The sequence below is a fragment of the Rattus rattus genome, chromosome 6 (genome assembly GCF_011064425.1).
Source record: "Rattus rattus isolate New Zealand chromosome 6, Rrattus_CSIRO_v1, whole genome shotgun sequence".
Taxonomy (NCBI): domain Eukaryota; kingdom Metazoa; phylum Chordata; class Mammalia; order Rodentia; family Muridae; genus Rattus; species Rattus rattus.
The window spans coordinates 40,014,608-40,034,380 of NC_046159.1; the positions used below are offsets into that span (position 1 = coordinate 40,014,608).

The 19,773-nt window shown below is 40.8% G+C and overlaps 1 protein-coding gene across 1 annotated transcript in view; it reads right to left on the reverse strand.

Moving 5' to 3' along the window:
- Positions 1-19,773, reverse strand: part of Cntn4 (contactin 4) — a 952,979-nt gene that overhangs the window by 12,777 nt on the left and 920,429 nt on the right. The window contains exons 17-23 of the mRNA XM_032906003.1: positions 18,067-18,225; positions 15,473-15,622; positions 13,734-13,804; positions 12,399-12,633; positions 9,976-10,088; positions 8,561-8,747; positions 8,015-8,127 (exon numbers count right to left, since the gene is read on the reverse strand). Of these exons, the coding sequence (XP_032761894.1) occupies positions 8,015-8,127; positions 8,561-8,747; positions 9,976-10,088; positions 12,399-12,633; positions 13,734-13,804; positions 15,473-15,622; positions 18,067-18,225 (1,028 nt within the window). The remainder of the gene's footprint in view (positions 1-8,014; positions 8,128-8,560; positions 8,748-9,975; positions 10,089-12,398; positions 12,634-13,733; positions 13,805-15,472; positions 15,623-18,066; positions 18,226-19,773) is intronic.

Genomic DNA, 19,773 nt, shown 5'->3' on the forward strand with positions numbered 1-19,773 from the left:
CTTCAAGAGCAACAAAAACAGCAGAAAACCCACATACCTATGGAAACGACTCTCTACTCATTAAGTTGATCAGGGAAGAAATAAAGAAAGAAATTAAAGAATCCTAGAATTCAATAAAAATGATGATACAGCATACCAAAACTTATGGGACATAATGAAAGCAATGCTAAGAGGAAAATTTATAGCATTAAGTGCCCTTGTAAAAAAAATTGAAGAGATCCTACACTAGCAACTTAAGAACACATCTGAAAGCTCTAGAAAAGAAAGAAGCAAACACAACCAAGAGGATCAAACAATTTGAAACAAGGAGAATGATACAAAGAGTCAACAAACCCAAAAGTTGGTTATTTGAAAAAAATCAACAAGATAGATCAACTCCTAGCCAAACATACTTAAGGACAAATTAACAAAGTTTCCAAATTAACCAAATGAGAAATGAAAGGGAGACTTAACAATAGAAACTTAGGAAATTCAAAAAAATCATCAGATCCTACTAAAAAAGCCTATACTCAACAAAACTGGAAAATCTAGATAAAATGGATGGTTTTCTAGACAGATACCATGTACTAAAGTTAAATTAAGAGCAGGCAAATTCCCTCAACAGACCCATATCTCCTATAGAAATAGAAGCCATTAAAAACCTCCTGGTCAGGAAAAACAAAAAACAAAAAACAAAAAACAAAAATAAAAAAACAAAAAACCAAGGGCTAGATGGCTTTACTGCAGAATTGTAAAAGATCTTCAAAGAATACCTAATACCAACACTTCTTAAACTATTCCACAAAATAAAAACAGAAGGAACACTACTAATTCATTCTATGAATCCACAACTACTCTGAAAGCAAAACCATACAAAGACCCAGCAAAGAAACAGAGCTTCAAACCAATTTTTCTTATGAACATCAATGCAAAAATACTCAATAAAATTCTAGCACACCAAATCCAAGAACATATCAAAACCATCATTCACTATGATCAAGTAGACTTCATCCCAGGCATGCAAAGTTGGTTCAATATATGAAAATCCATTAATGTAATCCACTATATAAACAAACTCAAAGAAAAAAAAATCACAGGATCTTCTCATTAGATGCTGAAGAAGCAATTGATAAAATACAACACCTCATCACATTAAAAGTATTGGAAAGATCAGGAATTCAAAGCCAATATCTAAACATAATAAAAGCAATATACAGCAAACCAACAACCAATATCAAATTAAATGGAAAGATACTTGAAGCAATCCTAGTAAAATCAGTGACAAGATTAGGTTGCCCACTCTCCCCATATCAATTCAATATAATACCAGAAGTTCAAGCCAGAGCAACAAAAGAAGATCAAAGGGATACAAATTGACAAGAAGTCAAGGTATCACTATTTGAAGAAGGTATGATAGTATATATGAGTGACCCTGGAAATTCTGCCAGAGAACTTCTACAGCTGATAAATAAGATCTCCACAGTGGCTGAATAAAAAATTAACTCAAACAAATCAGTAGCCTTCCTTTATATAAATAAAAAACAGGCTGAGAAAGAGATTAGGGAAACAACACCCTTCAAAATAGTCACAAGTAATGTAAAATATGTTGGGGTAACTCTCACCAAACCAGTGAAAGGTCTGTATGATAAGAACTTCAAGTCTCTCAAGAAAGAAAGTGAAAAAAGAAGACCTCAGAAAATGGATAGATCTCACATGCTCATGGATTGGTAGGATCAACATAGTCAAGATGGCCATCCTACCAAAAGCAATCTATAGATTCAATGTAATCCCCAGCAAAACTCCAACACAATTCTTAAAAGACATGCAAAGAATAATTTATATGGAAAAACAAAAAACCTAGGGTAGGGAAAACAATTCTTACCAAAATGTTCTGGGGGAATGATCATTCCTGACCTCAAGCTGTACTACAGAATAACAGTGATAAAAACTGCATTGTATTGGAACAGAGACAGACTGGTAGATCAATGGAATAGGATTGAAGACCCATAAAGAAACCCACAAACTTATGGACACTTGGTCTTTGATAAAAAAAAAAAAAGCCAAAAATATACAGTGGAAAAAGAAAGCATCTTCAATAAATGGTGCTGGTATCACTGGTAGTCAGTATGTAAAAAAAAAAAAAAAAGTAGATCCATATTTGTCACCTTGTACAAAGCTCAAGTCCAACTCAAGCAAGAACCTCAACATTTAGCCAGATAGACTAACTCTAATAGAAGAGAAGCTGGGAAAGAGCCTTGAACTCATCGGCATGGGGCAGGGTGCCCTTTCCTAAATAGAACGCCTATGACTCAGGCTCTAAGATCAAGAATTGATAAATGCAACCTCATGAAACTGAATCTCTTCTACAAGACAATGAACATAATCAGTAGGACAAATTGTCAATCTACAGATTGGAGAAAAAAAATCTTCATTACCTCATATCTGATAGAGGGCTAATATCCAAAATATATAATGAACTCAAGAACTAACCTCCCAAAAAAACCAAACAACACCATCAAAAAATGGGGCAAGGAACTAAACAGAGAATCCAAAGCAGAGGAATCTCTAATGCCAGAGAAACACTTAAAGAAATGTTAAAAGTCCTTAGTCATCAGGGAAATGTAAATCCAAATGACCCTGAGATTCTACCTTACACCAATCAGAATGACTAAGATCAAAACCTCAGGTGACAGCACATGCTGTCGAGGATGTGGAGAAAGAGGAACACCCCTCCATTGCTGGTGGTATTGCAAGCTGGGACAACCCCTCTGGAAATCAATCTGGAGGTTCCTTAGAAAATCAGAAATAGATCTATCTGAAGAAGACCAGATGTACTGCTTTTGGGTATATATCCAAAAGATGTCCTACCATACCACAGGGGCACACACACTACCATGTTTATAGTGGCCTTATCTATGATAGCCAGAAACGACCCAAATGTTCCTCAATCGAAGAGTGGGTACAGAAAATATGGTTCATTTACACACCAGAATACTATTCAGCTGTTAAGAACAAGGACAACATGAGTTTTGCAAGGCAAGTGGATGGAATTAGAAAATATCATCCTGAGTGAGGGAACTCAGACCTAAAGGACATGCAAAGTATGTACTCACTAATAAGTGGATATTATTATCCACTAATTAGGATACAGAATCCCTAGGATACCGTCTACAGAACTAAAAAGATTAACAAGCAGAAGGTCCCAAGTGAGGATGCTTCAATCCCACTTAGGAGGGAGAAAAAAGCAATCATGGGGGGGGGGGCAGGGGAGGGAGGGACCTAGTTGGGAGAGTGGAGGGGAGGGAAAACTGGAACATGATCAGGTATGAGGGTGGGGAGGAGATAAGAGAAAATCCTGAGCGACAGCAGAAAGAATGAAAATATGCAGCCTCAGGAGGTGGGAGGTAGGGCAACCCTCTAGAATGTACCGCAGACCTGGGAGGTGAGAGACTCTCAGAACTCAAAGGGAAAAACTTTAGATGAAATTCCCAACAATGGGGAGAGGGAACTTGTAGAGTCCACCTCCATTAGAAACACAGGGCATCAAGCAGAGGGATGGGGTTACCAACCCACAGTCAAAACCTCTGACCCAGAATTGTTTCTGTCTGAAAGAACTGCAGAGACAAGCATGGAGAAGAGGCTGAGGGAAAGGAGGTCCATTGACAGGCCCAACTTGCGATCTAGCTCAAGGGGAAGCTCCAATGCCTGACACTAATACTGATGCTATAGTGTGCTTATAGACAGGAGCCTAGCATGGCTGTCCTCTGAGAGGTCCAACAAGCAGCTGACTGAGACAGAAGTAGATATTTATACTCAGATATTGGACTGAAATTGGTGACTCCTTTGGTTGTATTAGGAAAGTGCTGGAAGAAGCTGAGGAGGGTAATCCTGTAGGAAGACCAGCAGTCTCAACTAACCAGGATGGCTGAGATCTCTCTGACACTGAGCCATCAACCAGGCAATATACATGAGCTGTTCTGAGGCCCCCAACACATATACAGCAGAGGACTGCCTGGTCTGGCCTCAGTTAGAGAGGATGCTCCTAGTCCTGAAGAAACTTGAGGCCGCAGAGTGTGGAGAGGCCTGGAGCAGGACATCCTTTAGAAGACAGAGGGAGGAGGAATGGGAACTGTAGAGGGATGGTCTGGGAGGGGAGCAATATCTAGACTGTAAAAAAAAAAAGAAGAAACTTGGATAGATGTCTAGACTATTTGTTGAATGAGCTTAGTCATCTTAATCCAGTTATTTACATGGATAGTTTATTTTGCCAGACTGAGACCACAGGTTATTTCTTCAAATCTGATTATTAGGTCTCAAGATGTCCATCTATCCAGAAATTAGCAGAAGCTGGACTACAGAAAGATTTCTGGAGGTTAAATAAAATCTAGCATTCCTTGGGAACTTGTGAAAATGATTCCCATTAGCCAAAAGGACTCATTTCCCTTACTGTTGGCAGAAGGGACACATTGCTACCTATGGCACCAATAAGCATATTGGCTTCCAGGCTCCTTGAGTATCACAAATACCTGTTATACACGCCAAAATCCATGCTAGCATCTATGCTCTCCCTGCCTCACAGCTACTCATGTTCTTCATAATTCTCATGATTTGTCTGCACCACATCCTCTCTCTTGCTGTTCTCTCCCTCCCTCCTTCCCTCCTTCTCCTCCTCCCCCTCCTCCTCCCCCATCCTCCTCCTCTCTCCCCCATCCTCCTCTCTCTCTCTCTCTCTCTCTCTCTCTCTCTCTCCCTCTCTCTCTCTCTTTCTCTCTCTCTGCTCTATTCTCCATCTCCTGCTCTCCCCTTCCCTAAACCTGGCCATGTCCAATCTACTTCCTTCTTTCTGTACTCTTCCAGATGCCTCTGGATATTTCCTTTCTCTTATTCTCAAGAAACAAACCTTCCTCCTAATATTGGATCAGCTGTGCCAGCAGTTTCTATATTCTCAAAGTCTAAATCCAAAAGATATAAATGACATGCCTAACGCCCTAAAGGATGACCTCATTTGATCTGATATTTGAATCAGAAAGAGAACTAAGTGCCCTAGTTTTAATTTACTCCCACATTTCATTCTATTACTGCAGACGTAAAAATAGCTTCCCCAAATCCTATACGAAGAACAACAGGTCTCTTTTGCTAAATCAAATGTTCTTATGTTTCTCTTGGCATGCTTTGCCCTTCATGTTCCCTCTATGATGGATGGTGCTTGGACTAATCTGTGTGCCTGCAACTGTGTCTGAAGCGGCAATGAACTGAAGATGGGTCTTTCTGGGGAGACATTACAATGAATCCGGTGTGAGCATTTGTGAGAAGCAGGTGTACAAAGCACTGACTGCCAACAAAGCAATAACTGTTACTAGTCAGCAAGTCTCAACGTGTCAACTGTTCCTTGCACCTGAGAAAGACAAGGGCACTTCAACAGACTTATGGATGGGCTTGAATGCTCATAGATATAAAATAAGGTCTTTTACTAGATGATCTCAAATCTTTTTCCTGGTTGCTTGAAATACTTTGGGCAGGCAGTCTACCTGTTATTTTGTTTTGGCAGCAGCCTGAAAACAAACTTAAAGTCCCTTAGAATTGTTCCCTAGGACACAAAGGAATAAGGCTGTGGCTCACAAGCCCAGATGACATAATGATAAATTTTGGCTCAAATGTACTTTCCAGAAGCCAAAACTGTTCAAGAATGGATTTAGTGCAAAGGAAGACGGACTCTTCTCGATGGCTGGAAGTAAGCAGGCATTAGCGATGCCACTTTCTCTTTCTACTGAGATGTCAGGGAAGAGAATTCAGTGCACTGTTTGAGTTAAATGCATTTTGCTGCCCATCTATCCTCAGGAAGAGTGACATTTTGCAAAGCTTTTGATAAATTATTATCACCAAGGCTGTGTTGACATGCTCTTGGCTGCTAGTGATTTTCCAGTAATCCATTAAAAGGAAAATAGTGGCTTCCTTTGCAATTTTGCAAAAGTCCACTTAAATAAACCCTACCATAGTTTCCATTATTTAAGGAAGATTATAAAACTAAGTCTACAATTTTGAATTTTTTCAAGAAGAGCGTGGAAGTCAACATTTTCAGTAGTCATAAAATTTAGAAAAACTTTACTCATTATTAGTCAAGTCCCTTTATACATTTGAAGTGTTATGCTTTTGAGAACTTTTATTTCTTCCAGCTAAACATCTGTAGTTTCTTTCTTCTTTCCCCTCAGAGGTTGGGGCTAGACCCCTGGTTATAGTCTGCTCAGAGAGTCATCTGGCCTACACATTTAGAGACAGCCAATACTGCTACGCCTTACACACTCAGTACCCTTCATGTCAGGATGGTATACTATTGCTTTCACATGTCTTTTCCACCCTCATCCCTTTGAATCTGGCTGGCCTTACAGAAAATAGCTACACCCTTAACTTTTATTTACTGCTCCCTTCCACTGAAGCTAAGGGACCTATCAGAAGTTCACCTACATGAATCGCCTCACTGTAAGAAAACCCAGTTCTTCATGAGAAAAGTCTCATGGAATGCGTGATCTCTGGCTGCCCTGTAGCTTTGGCAAAGCCATTCCTGGTGAGAAAGCCACATGTGTGGGTGACTTATCTTAGGGATGCTAAGCACTGACACTGCCCATTTTGGCCAAGTGAAGACTTTAAAGTCATATTTTGGCCCAGTTTTCAGTGGCAATGGGACTTTTATATTCAGTCAAAGGCTGGAGAGGTTGCGTAGCCATCAGGAGTATGTACTGCTCTGATAGAGGATCTGAGTTCAGTTTCAAGTCAGTCAAAAACCCCCAGTTTCATAAGACACTGTCTTTTAACTGGGGGTGTGCATGCATGTGTGTGTGTGTGTGTGTGTGTGTGTGTGTGTGTGTGTGTGTGTGTGTGTGTGTGTTCATTTCAAAGACAGGCTAGCATTTACACGATCTGGCAGACAATATTTTCAGCCTATTCTCTTACAGAGAAGTTCTCTATATAAATAAGAGCAGGATTGTCAGTGACACTGGGAATGTTAGTTAAACACACACACACTTGTGTGTACACAGACACACCGCATGCTCGTGCACATGTGCACAACACATACACACATTCTCTCTCTCTCTCTCTCTCTCTCTCTCTCACACACACACACACATGCACACACATGCACACACATGCACGCACATGCACCACACAATAAATAAAGCCAAGCTGCCAAAAGCAAATGGTAAAGGACTCTTGGGGGGCGTAGTTTATAGAATTTTCTGATCTATGTTATATAAACCTAAAATTTACATGAAATTGTAGCATTCATACGTGCTCCCCAGAGGTCTATATGTTAAAGGTTTGACATAACCTTTAACCTATAGTGCTACCTGGATATGGTGGAACCTACAAGGGGTAGACTTTGTGAGTACTCTTGCAGGGGATTGTAGAATAGAATCTTAGTCTCTCTCTCTCTCTCTCTCTCTCTCTCTCTCTCTCTCTCTCTCTCTCTCTCTCCTCTCTCTCTTGCTCTCTCTCTCTCTCTCTCTCTCTTTCCTTTCTCTCTCTCTCTCTCTCTCTCTCTCTCCTCTCTCTCTCTCTCTCCTCTCTCTCTCTTTCCTCTCTCTCTCTCTCTGTCTTTGTCTCTGTATTTTTGTCTCTCTGTCTCTGTCTCCTCCTCTTCTCCCTTTCCATCTCTCTGCATCCTGGCCTCTATGTTCCACACCTCCCTGCCAGGACATATTGCTATGCAAGAGACCCAAAAGTAACAGTTCACCAACCATGGACTGAAACTTCCTCAAGTGTGGACCAAGTTAAGTTTTTCTTTTCTTTTCCAAGCTGATTACCTCCGTTATTTGTGAGAGAAAGGAAAGACTGATTCATCCACATGAGAGCCTAAGTTAAGATCAGGCACACATAAAATTTAGATGAGTCTACTTAGGGTAGAGATTCCTGAATGGGCGGCATTCAGCAGGGAAGCCCATCAGGGAAGAGTGAGAAAATGGAGCCTCTGTTGCTACCTGGCAGACTCCCTTCCTGCTAATAGCAGGATTAGGTGTCCTTGCAAAAAGAAATTACCCACTTTGTATCCTTTTACTTCTGACTCATTATCCAGGGCCTTCACTTGATCCCAGTTCAGGATAATTTTGGAGTCCGATGAATTCCATATGATGTTTCCAGGGGGTTGGCTTGGTGCTATAAAAAAAAATTAAGATAGACGAAGTCACAGATTATTAAATCTCAATGGATTCCGAGGAATATCCCCTTACTAGAATTCGAGAGTAGAGGCAATTTAATGGGCGATTGCACTAATATGTGTCTTCAAGGTCACTGAAATCTGACGGGATACAGCATTGCAAATAGAAAAAGATTCAGTTGGTCGCCTACCATTTATAGCTAAAAGAAGTAGTCCTTCCCAGTGAGGAGAAAAACATTTATCTTTCTGTCCTCTGGAGCAATGAATTTGGCATGCTATCCTGAAAGGTTCAGTTAAAATGCTAAGGTGCATTTGAATCCATATAATGATACCAATTAGTATGCAAATGATCCCTGGGAGGTGGGGATAGGTAATGAACTTGGAGTATGTTTGATGAATCCCCAAAATATTTCTGAGCAACTCTGTCCTTACGTGGCTTTCTGGTCGTGACATTGACTGCTGCACTGGAGGGTCCTGTCCCAGCTGAGTTATAAGCCTTGACAGATAGGTGGTACAGAGCATTCCCTTTCAAGTTGGTGATTTTCGTAGATGTCTGATTTCCAACTGTTCGTATTTTTCTAGCGTTTTCTTCCTTGTCATCATGTCTCCAATATTTTACCTGAGAAAATATAAAGAACGACCTTGGAAATTACATCCACTGGGGATACCTCCAATGTCATCCGGTAATAATATCGTTATGCTAGTTCTTCTGATGGAGGTAAATTTCTATGTTAACTGGTGGACAGTGCTTTTAGAACAAGGAGATTCACATGATCTACACAATCATCCACAGTAAGAAAATCTTTTTTTGTCTTATTTTCTCACTGAGATGGCCAGTGTGGAGAATCAGCAATGGCTATTTCTGTCATTTCCCCCACCTTTGTTTTGAGGCCAGCTGATTCTGAGCATATAATATTGGAAAAAATATTTTTAAAGATTTTCTTATCTTTATTAACTTGAGTATTTCTTATTTACATTTCGATTATTATTCCCCTTCCCGGTTTCTGGGCCAACATCCCCCTCCCCTTCTATATGGGCTTCCCCTCCCCATCCTCCCCCCATTACTACCCTCCCTCCAACAATCACGTTCACTGGGGGTTCAGTCTTGGCAGGACCAAGGGCTTCCCCTTCCACTGGTGATCTTACCAGGATATTCATTGCTACCTATGAGGTTGGAGCCCAGGGTCAGTCCATGTATAGTCTTTGGGTAGTGGCTTAGTCCCTGGAAGCTCTGGTTGGTTGGCATTGTTGTTCATATGGGGTCTCGAGCCCCTTCAAGCTCTTCCAGACCTTTCTCTGATTCCTTCAACAGGGGTCCCGATCTCAGTTCAGTGGATTGCTGCTGGCATTCGCCCATGTATTTTTAAAGAATTTTTTTTAAAAAACATTGTGTGCATGTATGTGTGCTTGCACTTATGAATGTAGGTAAGCACAAAGGCCAGAAGAGAGTATCAGATCCCCTGGAGCTGGAGTTACAGGCAGTTGTTGAATTGCCCAGGATGGATGCTGGAAACTGAACTCAGATCTTCTGCAAGAGCAATGAACACTCCTGACTTCTTAGGCCATCTGCCTATCCCCAGGGGCCTATTGTATTTAAGCTCTTTTTACCAACTATATTGCAAATCTTTAGGTAAAGAAAGAGAGAGAAATATAATAATAAACTTGAGCATAACCATAGGTAAAGGGTGGTCTCAGTAGATTCTTCAATGCTTCTATTTTTGGTATGGTAGAAGTAGGCTTCTAAAACAGATACCTGTATAAGGCAATGTGGGTCTTCTCCCATCAGTGAATGTGCCTTAGAAGTCTCGCCAAGATATGAATATCAAATGCACTGGTCTCTATCTTACCTCATAACCTTGAATCCGTCCTCTGTTCTTCCCAATAGGGGAGGCCCAGAAAACTTCAATATCCGTGGCAGAAAGACTCCTGGCAAAGATACTGGCTGGTGGCTTGGTGGGTTCTACAAATAAATTCAGAAAAATTTACTATTGGGTCAGCTTCATTACATCAGGTTTTTAAAAATGGGGTTAGAAGGCAAAAGAACCCTCAGTCATATGTCCTTCATACTTGGGAGATACTCAACCCCTCCCCCAGATAAACAATTATTATCTGTAGTGAGCTAGTTAGGAAACGGATACTTCTGAAGTCTTCCAAAGGTCTACACTGCAGTAGATGGCACTAAAGTGACGCTTGGGCAAGTTTAGCAATAAGTTCTCATAGCCAGCACTTTGTTTACGTAGCTCTTTCTTAGGTAAATTGAATTATAGTCTCAGTTGCTGGGCTATGAAAACAAGACAGAAAGAAAGTTAACTGAATTGACTACAATTCAAGAAAGCTACTTGATGGCTTGGTTTGATAAGGTAATCTTTGAAACCCTAGACAAGTCATTTACAGTTTCTGGGACTCAGTATTCCCAAATGCAAATGGCAGACTGAACCAATAGTTTCTCACATTCCAGTTGCTTTTGCCAGATTTTTTATGAGAGTTGTATACCATCGGTACATAAAATTTTCTTTTAATAATCTGCCTTGCCGAAAAACCTAGTTTAGCTCTGACTTAAATAATAACATTCACAAAATTTTACCTTGGGTAGCTATGTACTTTTTAAAAAGCAATTCAAGTCAGTACATAACTATTTGATACCTTTAAAACGTCATCTGTTCCAGGGACCCATTACTGGTAGACAAAAGCACCATCTTCATTCTCTTAAGCCCCAACACAGGCTATAATAAAGTTCCTTTTAAAGCTAACACATTTATCTTATATAATTTAGTCTCAATTTGTGTACTCCTCTACATGGCACACTCCAGGAAATATTGGACATAGAGAGCTCTATTTACACATGACAATAAGATTGTGCTTATGTGTTAATTCAGAATTATTAAAATGTTACTTGACACATAGCAGAAAACATCAGCCATCCCCATCAACACTCTCCTTCAGGAGAACATATAACAAAGCTTCAAAATGTTAAATATGTTGGCATGAACATTATCATAGCAAAAAATGCAGAGGCTATAAATATTATGGCTACAAATGATACTCAAGAAATGAGACATAATCAAAAACCTATTCCATGTAGCAGGCCTAGGGAATCACAGAAAACCATTGCTATTCAAGGAGAGGCCGGAAGAATGAGGAGGGATTTCTAATGTGTTGTGAGTAAGTTGGAGAACAGATAACGCAGAGAAGCACATGCAAGGGGAGAGATTTGGTTTGGATCATTCCCAGTCTTTTGCATGTAGTGTGTAGTGTGCAGGGGAGGGCTGTGAGAGCCAGCAGAGGGGTAGGGGAGAGGCCATGCTAGGCTGTCCTCTATGGCAATCATTTCTCCACAAGGAAGAAGAACATGTAGTTTCTTTGATGACTCCAAACTAATGTCTCAATTTTTAGATGCTGTCCGGTGATTTAATTCTGAATATCATCATTACAATGAAAATGGTGAGGTCGGAGCATACTGAGGACTGTGAGAGGCATTGTGAATGCAGGGCCCTCCTGAAAGAAGTAAATAATGTGTGAAGACTCATGAGTGTTATGGGAGTGTGAAGGGAAATCAGGGTGCTTCGTGATTTCCTCTCCTGAGAAGTGAGAGTCCGAGCAAAATGGCTTAAAAATACAAGGGATGGGTGATACATTCTGTTTTGCTATCTGCCTAAAAGGATAAAGTATGATTCTTTAAAAATAACGATAACACACAGGTACCGGGTATGTATGTATCAATAGATAGACAGTAGGCACATAGAAAAATACAGCTGAAGATAACACAGGGAGAGCACTTGCAAGCTTGGTTGGTCGGTCCTTAGGAATGGAGTCAATTGATGGAGAGCCATGTGTTTTTATATATGATAGAGTTGCAACTGAGTGTTTTTGTTTTGGAGATAGTTTCAAACATGTACCCCAGGCTACTCTTAAACTAGCTAATGTGCCTCAACCTCCCATATTCTGGAATTACTGGTGTGTAGACACATAGCCAGGGTCTCTCTCTCTCTCTCTCTCTCTCTCTCTCTCTCTCTCTCTCTCTCTCTCTCTCTCTCTCTCTCTGTGTGTGTGTGTTGTGTGTGTGTGTGAGAGTGTGAGAGAGAGACAGACAGAGAGACACAGAGAGAGACAGAGAGACAGGATACGGTAGTGAGCCAATATTTTATAGTGTACTTGTCTGTAATGAAGATATCCCTTTGATTTGTATGTACATTATACCCCAAGTTAATCGTACATTCTGAAAGGAACACCATTTAGAACTGAAGAAATATCAAGGTAGCATGAACAATACCTTCTTCAGCAGAATACACCAGGGTGGTGGGACTGAAAGGGCCTTCCCCTTTGTTATTGAAGACACCCACTTTAACCTCAAAGGGAGAGAATGGACGCACGCTTTCATTCCTGAACACGTATCTGGAGGCATCAGCTGAAGCCAGCACTGTCAGCATCCAGATCATTTTGCCATGTGGCCGGAAGGCTACCACGTAACCAAAGCCTCTGCCATTCTGTAACTCCTCAGGGACTGTCTGGGGAGGAAGGGAGGTTGTACTCAGAAAGCACAGTAATGTGATTCAAATATTAAAGGGGACTCCCCAATTCCTGCTTCAGTTGACTCAACTGTTAAAGACTGTTCCTCACCAATTTAAATTGGGTTTTATTTACAACCACCTTTTAACTTAGAGCTGTCCTTTAACCTGCCTTAGATATTCATGTGGTACCAGGGTACCAACAGACTTGAAACTGAAATGGAGATCAGCTGTGGAGAGTTGGGCTCTGGTAAGGTGGAGGACTCAACTCTGAAATAGCTACAAATGATGGCAATTAACCACACAGTTGATTAAAAGCCCAAACAAACCAAATTAAAACAAAACAAAACAAAACAAAAAAACTCTTTCCATCATGCACCATCCAGTAATCATTTTCCTTGGGAGTCAAATAGATGAATGAATTCACAAAAGAGGGCCATCTCTGCTCTGGTGAGATCCTGCCCCTGAGGAGAGACCCTGGGCTCAGCTGGGAGGGAGGGAGAGATTTCTTTCCCTGCTAGGGCTCTGGGTGAATGAAAGGCTTTTTATTTCAGAGGACATTGTCTAAAATCTTTGGAACACATTTCAAACCTTTTCTGAAGCTTCCACCTCCTCTCTCAAAATCAATTTTTAATAAATTGGTCACTAACCTTCCTCCAGGTTGTTTAAAGAAATACCTCACAGCCCAGAAGCAAAGCCAACTGCCAGGAAATTGTTCTGGGACACTCAATCTATAGCTGGCAGATGTTTTAAATCAATTGGCCATGCAGCAATTCAGAAAAAAAAAAAAAGAAAGAAAGAAAAGAAAAGAAAAGAAATGAAAAGAAAAAGACTGGGTTTCTCTGATCCAGACTTATTGTTCTTCTTCTTATTAATTTTTTTAAACTTGTGGTTTCTCCTCTTTCATGATTGTTTTTCCTGTGAGCAGTCAAATTAAAACTTGCTTCAACAATGGGTGGCCAAACACCTTCACTTCCTGATAGCCCTTAATGGATTTCTTGAAAACAGAGGGGAACAGTTCCTGGCTTCTTGTCATATGGAAGAAAATAACAAAACAGCACAGACAAAACCAGGTCCCTTTGGTTCTGTGACGGATTTACCTCCCAGGTTATAACCAGTTCAGATTTGCTGCCTCCACCACCACTGACGTTAGCCGGGGTGACTTCGGGGACTGCAGGAGACAAAACAGAAACCAAGTTATTTTAGGTGCTAATGGCAAATGGAGGCCAGGAAGGTTACCTAGATGTGATGCCTTGCTGTTAGTGAATATTTGGGCACATGTCCCTTTGTTTTTGGATATCGGGAATGACATCCACAAGGGAGCACTGTACTGGCTTACAGAAGAAAAATCCCCCAAGGAAATTGCTCTTAATTACCTGTTTCTGTTTCAATGGGGTATACACATTACCAGGTACCACTGAGCCATTGTTTAGCTCCGCCCCTAAAAACCTAGGAGTTCCCAGAGGAAGAAAGGACTGAAAAATCTGTTCTCTTGCTCGGTTAGACATTTATTAGCCACGTGGTGGTAACACAAGGAAAAGACAGGACAAACTGTGCCCACGTGGAGCTTACAATCTAGTGGGAGGGTGAGAGCACATGCAGAATATCACAGAGAAACTTGGACAACACTCAATGAGGTCGCAGACAGAATGGAGAAGAGCAGTGGTGTTGTTCTGTAGTAGCAGGTTGCTCAGAGGAGCGCTGGGCTAATGACTTCTCAGAAGAAGGTGAGCTTTGAGCTGGGTGTTGAAGGAAGTGGTGGACTTAGGTTGAGCCCTGGCTCACTGTGCTTAACCTCTCTGATCCCCAGTTTTCTCTGTAAAAGAGGGGAAATCAGACTCACTTCCTTCTCCAGATTACAGGGCAGACTTGAGCTATAGATTTAGAGATCTAGGAAGAGAGCCTAGATTTAGTTATACTGTCATCTAAGTGAAGGACTCCAGACAGATTCTTTAAATATCTCACTGAGGACTGAGGCTGGCTACTCAGTATATGCCCTTAATTAAAGGCAGCATTACACGATTTCTTTTTCTTCAATTCCAAGAATACGTTGAAATAGCTGGTCTCATTAGGATCTTGCTATGCCTTTACAAATCATTGTTATTTTCATGGCTGGGAGCACTCCAGTGGCCATACAACAGGATATCCCAGGTTATAAGAGGGTTATCTGCCTTAGCCGGATGTGCAACGCTTTCATTCTGTGTTTATCGTACAAGCTGCAGCTTACTCTCATTCTTCACTTGTTGCAATGGTTTGAGTCCTAAGAAAATCCTAGCAACGATTTCTGTGGAAATGTCTCCTGATCATCTGTGATTTCTTTGTGTTTTTTGTTTTGTTTTGTTTTGTTTTCTGACACATGAGCCAAAGAAGAGAGAGTTGACTTTGGAGGTACTGTACTGTTTTGTGCTCTACCAGTGGGCTCAAATAAAGAGGAATAAGAACTTGATTAAAGCTCATTACCCACAAGGTTGAGATTCTCCTGACCTAGTGTATGATCATTATGATACTTTAAGGGAGAAGGTGTGTAAATATAGAGCTCACTGAAGGTAAGGATCAGGAAGAAGTCATGGTTTTTCCTTAAGTGGTTTTCAACCTTCTTAATGCCGTGACTGTTAGTACAGTTCCTCATGTTGTGGTGATCCCCAACCCAAAATTGTTTTTGTTGCTACTTCATAACTGTAATTTTGCTACTGTTGTGAATCATAATATAAATATCTGTGTCTTCCAATGGTTTTTGATGACCTCTGTGAAAGTGTCATTGCACCTCCAGGTTGAGAACCACTGCCTTAAAGAATGGGAGCTGCCAGAAGAGAAAATGTATATCTTGGGTGGTACTCACGAGCCTCTTCAGTCCTCCGTTTCTCTGAGGGCCTGCTGGGTTCCCCAATGCCAATCACATTAGCTGCAACAGTGCGGAATTCATATTCAACCCAGGGGTTCAAACCCACCACAGTTGCTGTGAATGTCTTCCCATCAACGAGTTCTGGAACTGAAAGATATCAAAAGGTGGGTGAGAGGGTTTAAGAGGATCCACTGAGGGTGGTGATTATAGGAGCATCTCCTACTACTACCACTGCCACCACTTCCAGGGAGGGCATTGTCATTATCCTACTGGGATAGTGATGAAGACATATGAACATGCTTCTACACCAAATTCACAAATTCTTGTCTGTGCTGTCTTTTCTTCCCTTTACTGCTTCTGTGTTAGACTCCTGTCACTTTGACGAATACTTCAGAGTAAAAGCTCAAGAGGGATAAGGATTTATTTGGTACAGGGTATTCAAGGTGTTGGTCAAAGGTTGGCAGGCTTCAATCCTTGAAACCTGAAGCTAGGCAAAATACTATGGTGATGGGAACATGGTATCTCTGAGTTGGAAAAATGGTGTCTGGGAAACAGAAACAGAAAGGGGTCCAAGACATGATATTCTTCAAAGGAATACTCTAATGACATACCACCTCCAGCTAGACCTACTTCCTAAGCTTTTGTCCCCTCCCAAAATAGTGCCAGTGGCTTAGCATATAACTTTCATCACATGACCCTGTTGGGGACATTTCATGTTCAAATCATAACATGGTTGTTCCTATTGGTGGATCAGTAGTAGCAATATTTTTATCTTTCTTTGTTCATTCATATTAATACTATATTTCTTTTGGTAAAATTTTATTGTCATTGCTCATAGGTCTTAAGCATTTTCCCAATCCCATCACCTGCTAAACTAACTTTCTTTCTTTCTTTCTTTCTTTCTTTCTTTCTTTCTTTCTTTCTTTCTTCCTTCCTTCCTTCCTTCCTTCCTTCCTTTTCTTTTTCTTTCTTTCTTTCTTTCTTTCTTTCTTTCTTTCTTTCTTTCTTTCTTTCTCTTTCTTACTGAGATGGCATTTGAGGTAAAAATTAGACAAACAGAAGTTTCTGCAAGCAAGATACACACTCGTTTAGTGTCCCAAGGGACTGCTGTGTGGTCTTGATGTCTTGAGGAGAAGTAAATATTAGGTTCAATTTCATGTAACTTATATAAGACATGTCAATCCAATTGTTAAAATATCGTGTTAAATTTTTAAGGACCTCAAGTATATTTTCATCAGCTGCCTCCCTCCAATTCCTTAAGTTTATCACATCTTAGAAGTGGTTTCTTGTCTGTAAACATTGCCTTTCTATGGATTCAAAGAGGTGCTTTAGGAAGAAAGATAAGGAAACTGGATCATTATCTTCACTGACAGAACTCTGTAGAACTTCCTTTCCTTTGATTGTTCAAGAGGAACAATGGCAAACTTTTAGAGAGAATATAAAAAATTTACCTTACTGATAGAATAGCTGTAAGGATTATATATAGACTCCACATTATATAGTAAATGCAGAAGAACATGGGAACTGAGAATTATCTAGTGAAACACTTTTGACCCTTGAAGCCTTTGTGTCTGATAGTATCAGCAACTGGTGTCTTACTTGAGTGAACTGGTGTAATAAAAAGTATATGAGAATTACTTCACTTCAATAACAATGTGCCACTACTTATAGTTACAGCAGTGTTATAGCTTGAACTTGGAATCTCTCTTAAAGTACCACATGCTGAAAGCGTTGCCCTAGACTACTGGTGGTAGTTTGGGACATGACAAAACCTTGGGGGTGATGTCACTGGGATAGTCCTCTGAAGAGTGTACTTTTTTGGCTCCTTCCTGACTCTCATGTTTCCCGGATATCACCAAGTTTCCAGCTCTGAACTCCTGTGTTCTCACCATCATGGTATTATCACTGGCTTCAGACCCCAAGCATTGAAGCCAGTCAATCTTTGACCAAAATCTCTAAAACTAGGAACCAAAATACATTTTTATCTCTCTCAAACTGTTTCTCCCAAGTATTTGTCAAAATGGCACAGGAGCCTTACCCACGAGCAGAAAAGGAGAAAGAAAGCAAAGAGTGGAGCTTGTGAAACTGATTGAAACATTTTCACACCCCGTCATCTACAGATTACTACAAGTACAGGTGGAGGAAGTAAGACAAAAGGCTCCCCACAGTCCTGAGATATAATATTCTAGGCAGCTGTCCATGAGCCTTGTAAAGACTCTGATTGTAGGCTTGCATTTCCCACTACTTTCTAATGTGGATCACTGTGGAACAGAGGTGATTTTAGGTAATACAAGTCAATTCGTTTTATTTTTATAAATAGTTTGAAGCTTGTTAAGGAAATAAAAGCACACAGCACAGCACAGCAATCATTCAATAGGTGCTGATGCTCAGGTCCAAGGCAGTAGGGTAAGTTAGTGTGGAGGAAAGCATTAGAGGCATCATAGTAGAGCTGGCTCGTGTCTGGGAGACACAGATGCAATATATCATTTGCAACTGTGTTGACCTCGATGGCTTAGCTTCTTCCATATTCCATTCACACTTCATTCTAGAAGGCCCTGATAGACAACACCACTCAGCATGCAATGTGGTACCTGTACTGACTGCTTGCCAGCCCACGGAGAATGGAGTCCTAGCTTGGATGACATACATGGTGATGGGGCTGTGGTTGTCAGGTCCAGGTCTCCAAGACAGCTGAGCAGTGGTGTCTGTGATTTCGTCTATGGTCACAGCCTCAGGGGGACCTGGAGGACCTGGGAGAGGGCAAGGCATTCAGAATCAGACAGCAGACCCAAATGTCCAAGTATACAACCTACTCACTTAAATGGGGTACTGACTCATTCAATCATTTGTTTAACTACTTACATTTCCGTTCCATAATTCCTTTTTTAAAATCTACTGGGTAACAAGAACCTAGTTTAACTTTGAACCTAGAGCAGTGAACTGACATATGCCATTCCCTTGTAGAGGCTCACAGAATACCAGGTGAAACACAAGTAGGCAAAGGAAGAATTACAATGGAATGTCCTGATGCTGGCAGAGAATGTTGGGGCACCACCTGCTGTCTCCACTGTACTCAGCAGCTGTGTGTACTTTCAAGCCAAGGGACTACTGTGAAAATGGCCAGTTCTCAAGAGTCATAGGACCATCCCTCCTCTTTGAAGTAATTCCAAACCTGGGTTGGGATGTTAGTTTCTCTAAGACATACCCATATTTTTCTACTTGTCCTCCTGATGGTTATTGCTTCTCTACTTCTGTGTACTTAAACCATTGAAAAGGAAAGAAATCCTATTTGAATAGCGGTGTGGAGATCATGCACAGAGAGATAGAAAAACAATTAGGAAGTGAGACAGCAAGAGGGTCAGAGAAAAGACACAGGAATTTCCTAGTTGCCAGTATTAGAAGCTGTGGCCAGACAGTTAAATGAATTTTTAAAACTGTAGCTCAGATATCAGTTTATTACCTTGGAAGAGAAGGTGATGATGAGTGTATTGGCTGACAAACCCTTTCTTGTTGGGCAGACATAAGGAGAGATTCCTAAGAAGTATTTTATAATCCCCAAATTAGCAATCAAATATATTCTCAAAAGATTACGGGGCTGTGCAGGAACAAGGTAAAAAGGCCACGTCTCATGGAGTAGGAAAAGGATAATGGAGATTCCCAGGTATGATTTTGTTTGGAAATCTCCTTCACCTTTGTGCAACACCCTGCATTCTTTTTGCTCCTTTAAAATCACTTTTATAGACTCACAGGTGAGGCTAAATATATCTTCTCTCCCCTACTCCTGAATGAAATGCCTGCAAGTGTGTATATTGGAACTGATTAATTTTCCATGGTGACATTTCAGCAAGCCAGTCTAATGTCATCTAGATAGAGCTGAGGTGACCTTTGGTCTTTACTCCTAATAATCAGGTAAAGTCCAGAAGACAATCTATGCTCCTTTGTATCTGACTAGCTTTCTCCTCCTGGTATTTCTACCCTTTCTCTTCATGAATGTTGTTTGAGAGCCTTTAGAGTCTCCACAAATAGAAAAGTGTTCCCCTTTAACTGCTCAAAGAATTAAATCAATAGGAGCTATCTGAGTCCCTTTGTGGCCACCGTGTAGGAAGCAAATGAAGGGGTAGTAGAGACCTGGCACTGGAGGGAAAACGATGCTCTCGGGGTCCCTGTCATCCTTTATCCTCCTGACACCCATTCCCACCAGTGCGTAGCTGTGCTTTTAGGGCTGGTTTGCTTTGTTGTAGGGAAATTGGATCTCTCTTTCAACAACAACAACAACAACTACAACGGCAACAACAAAA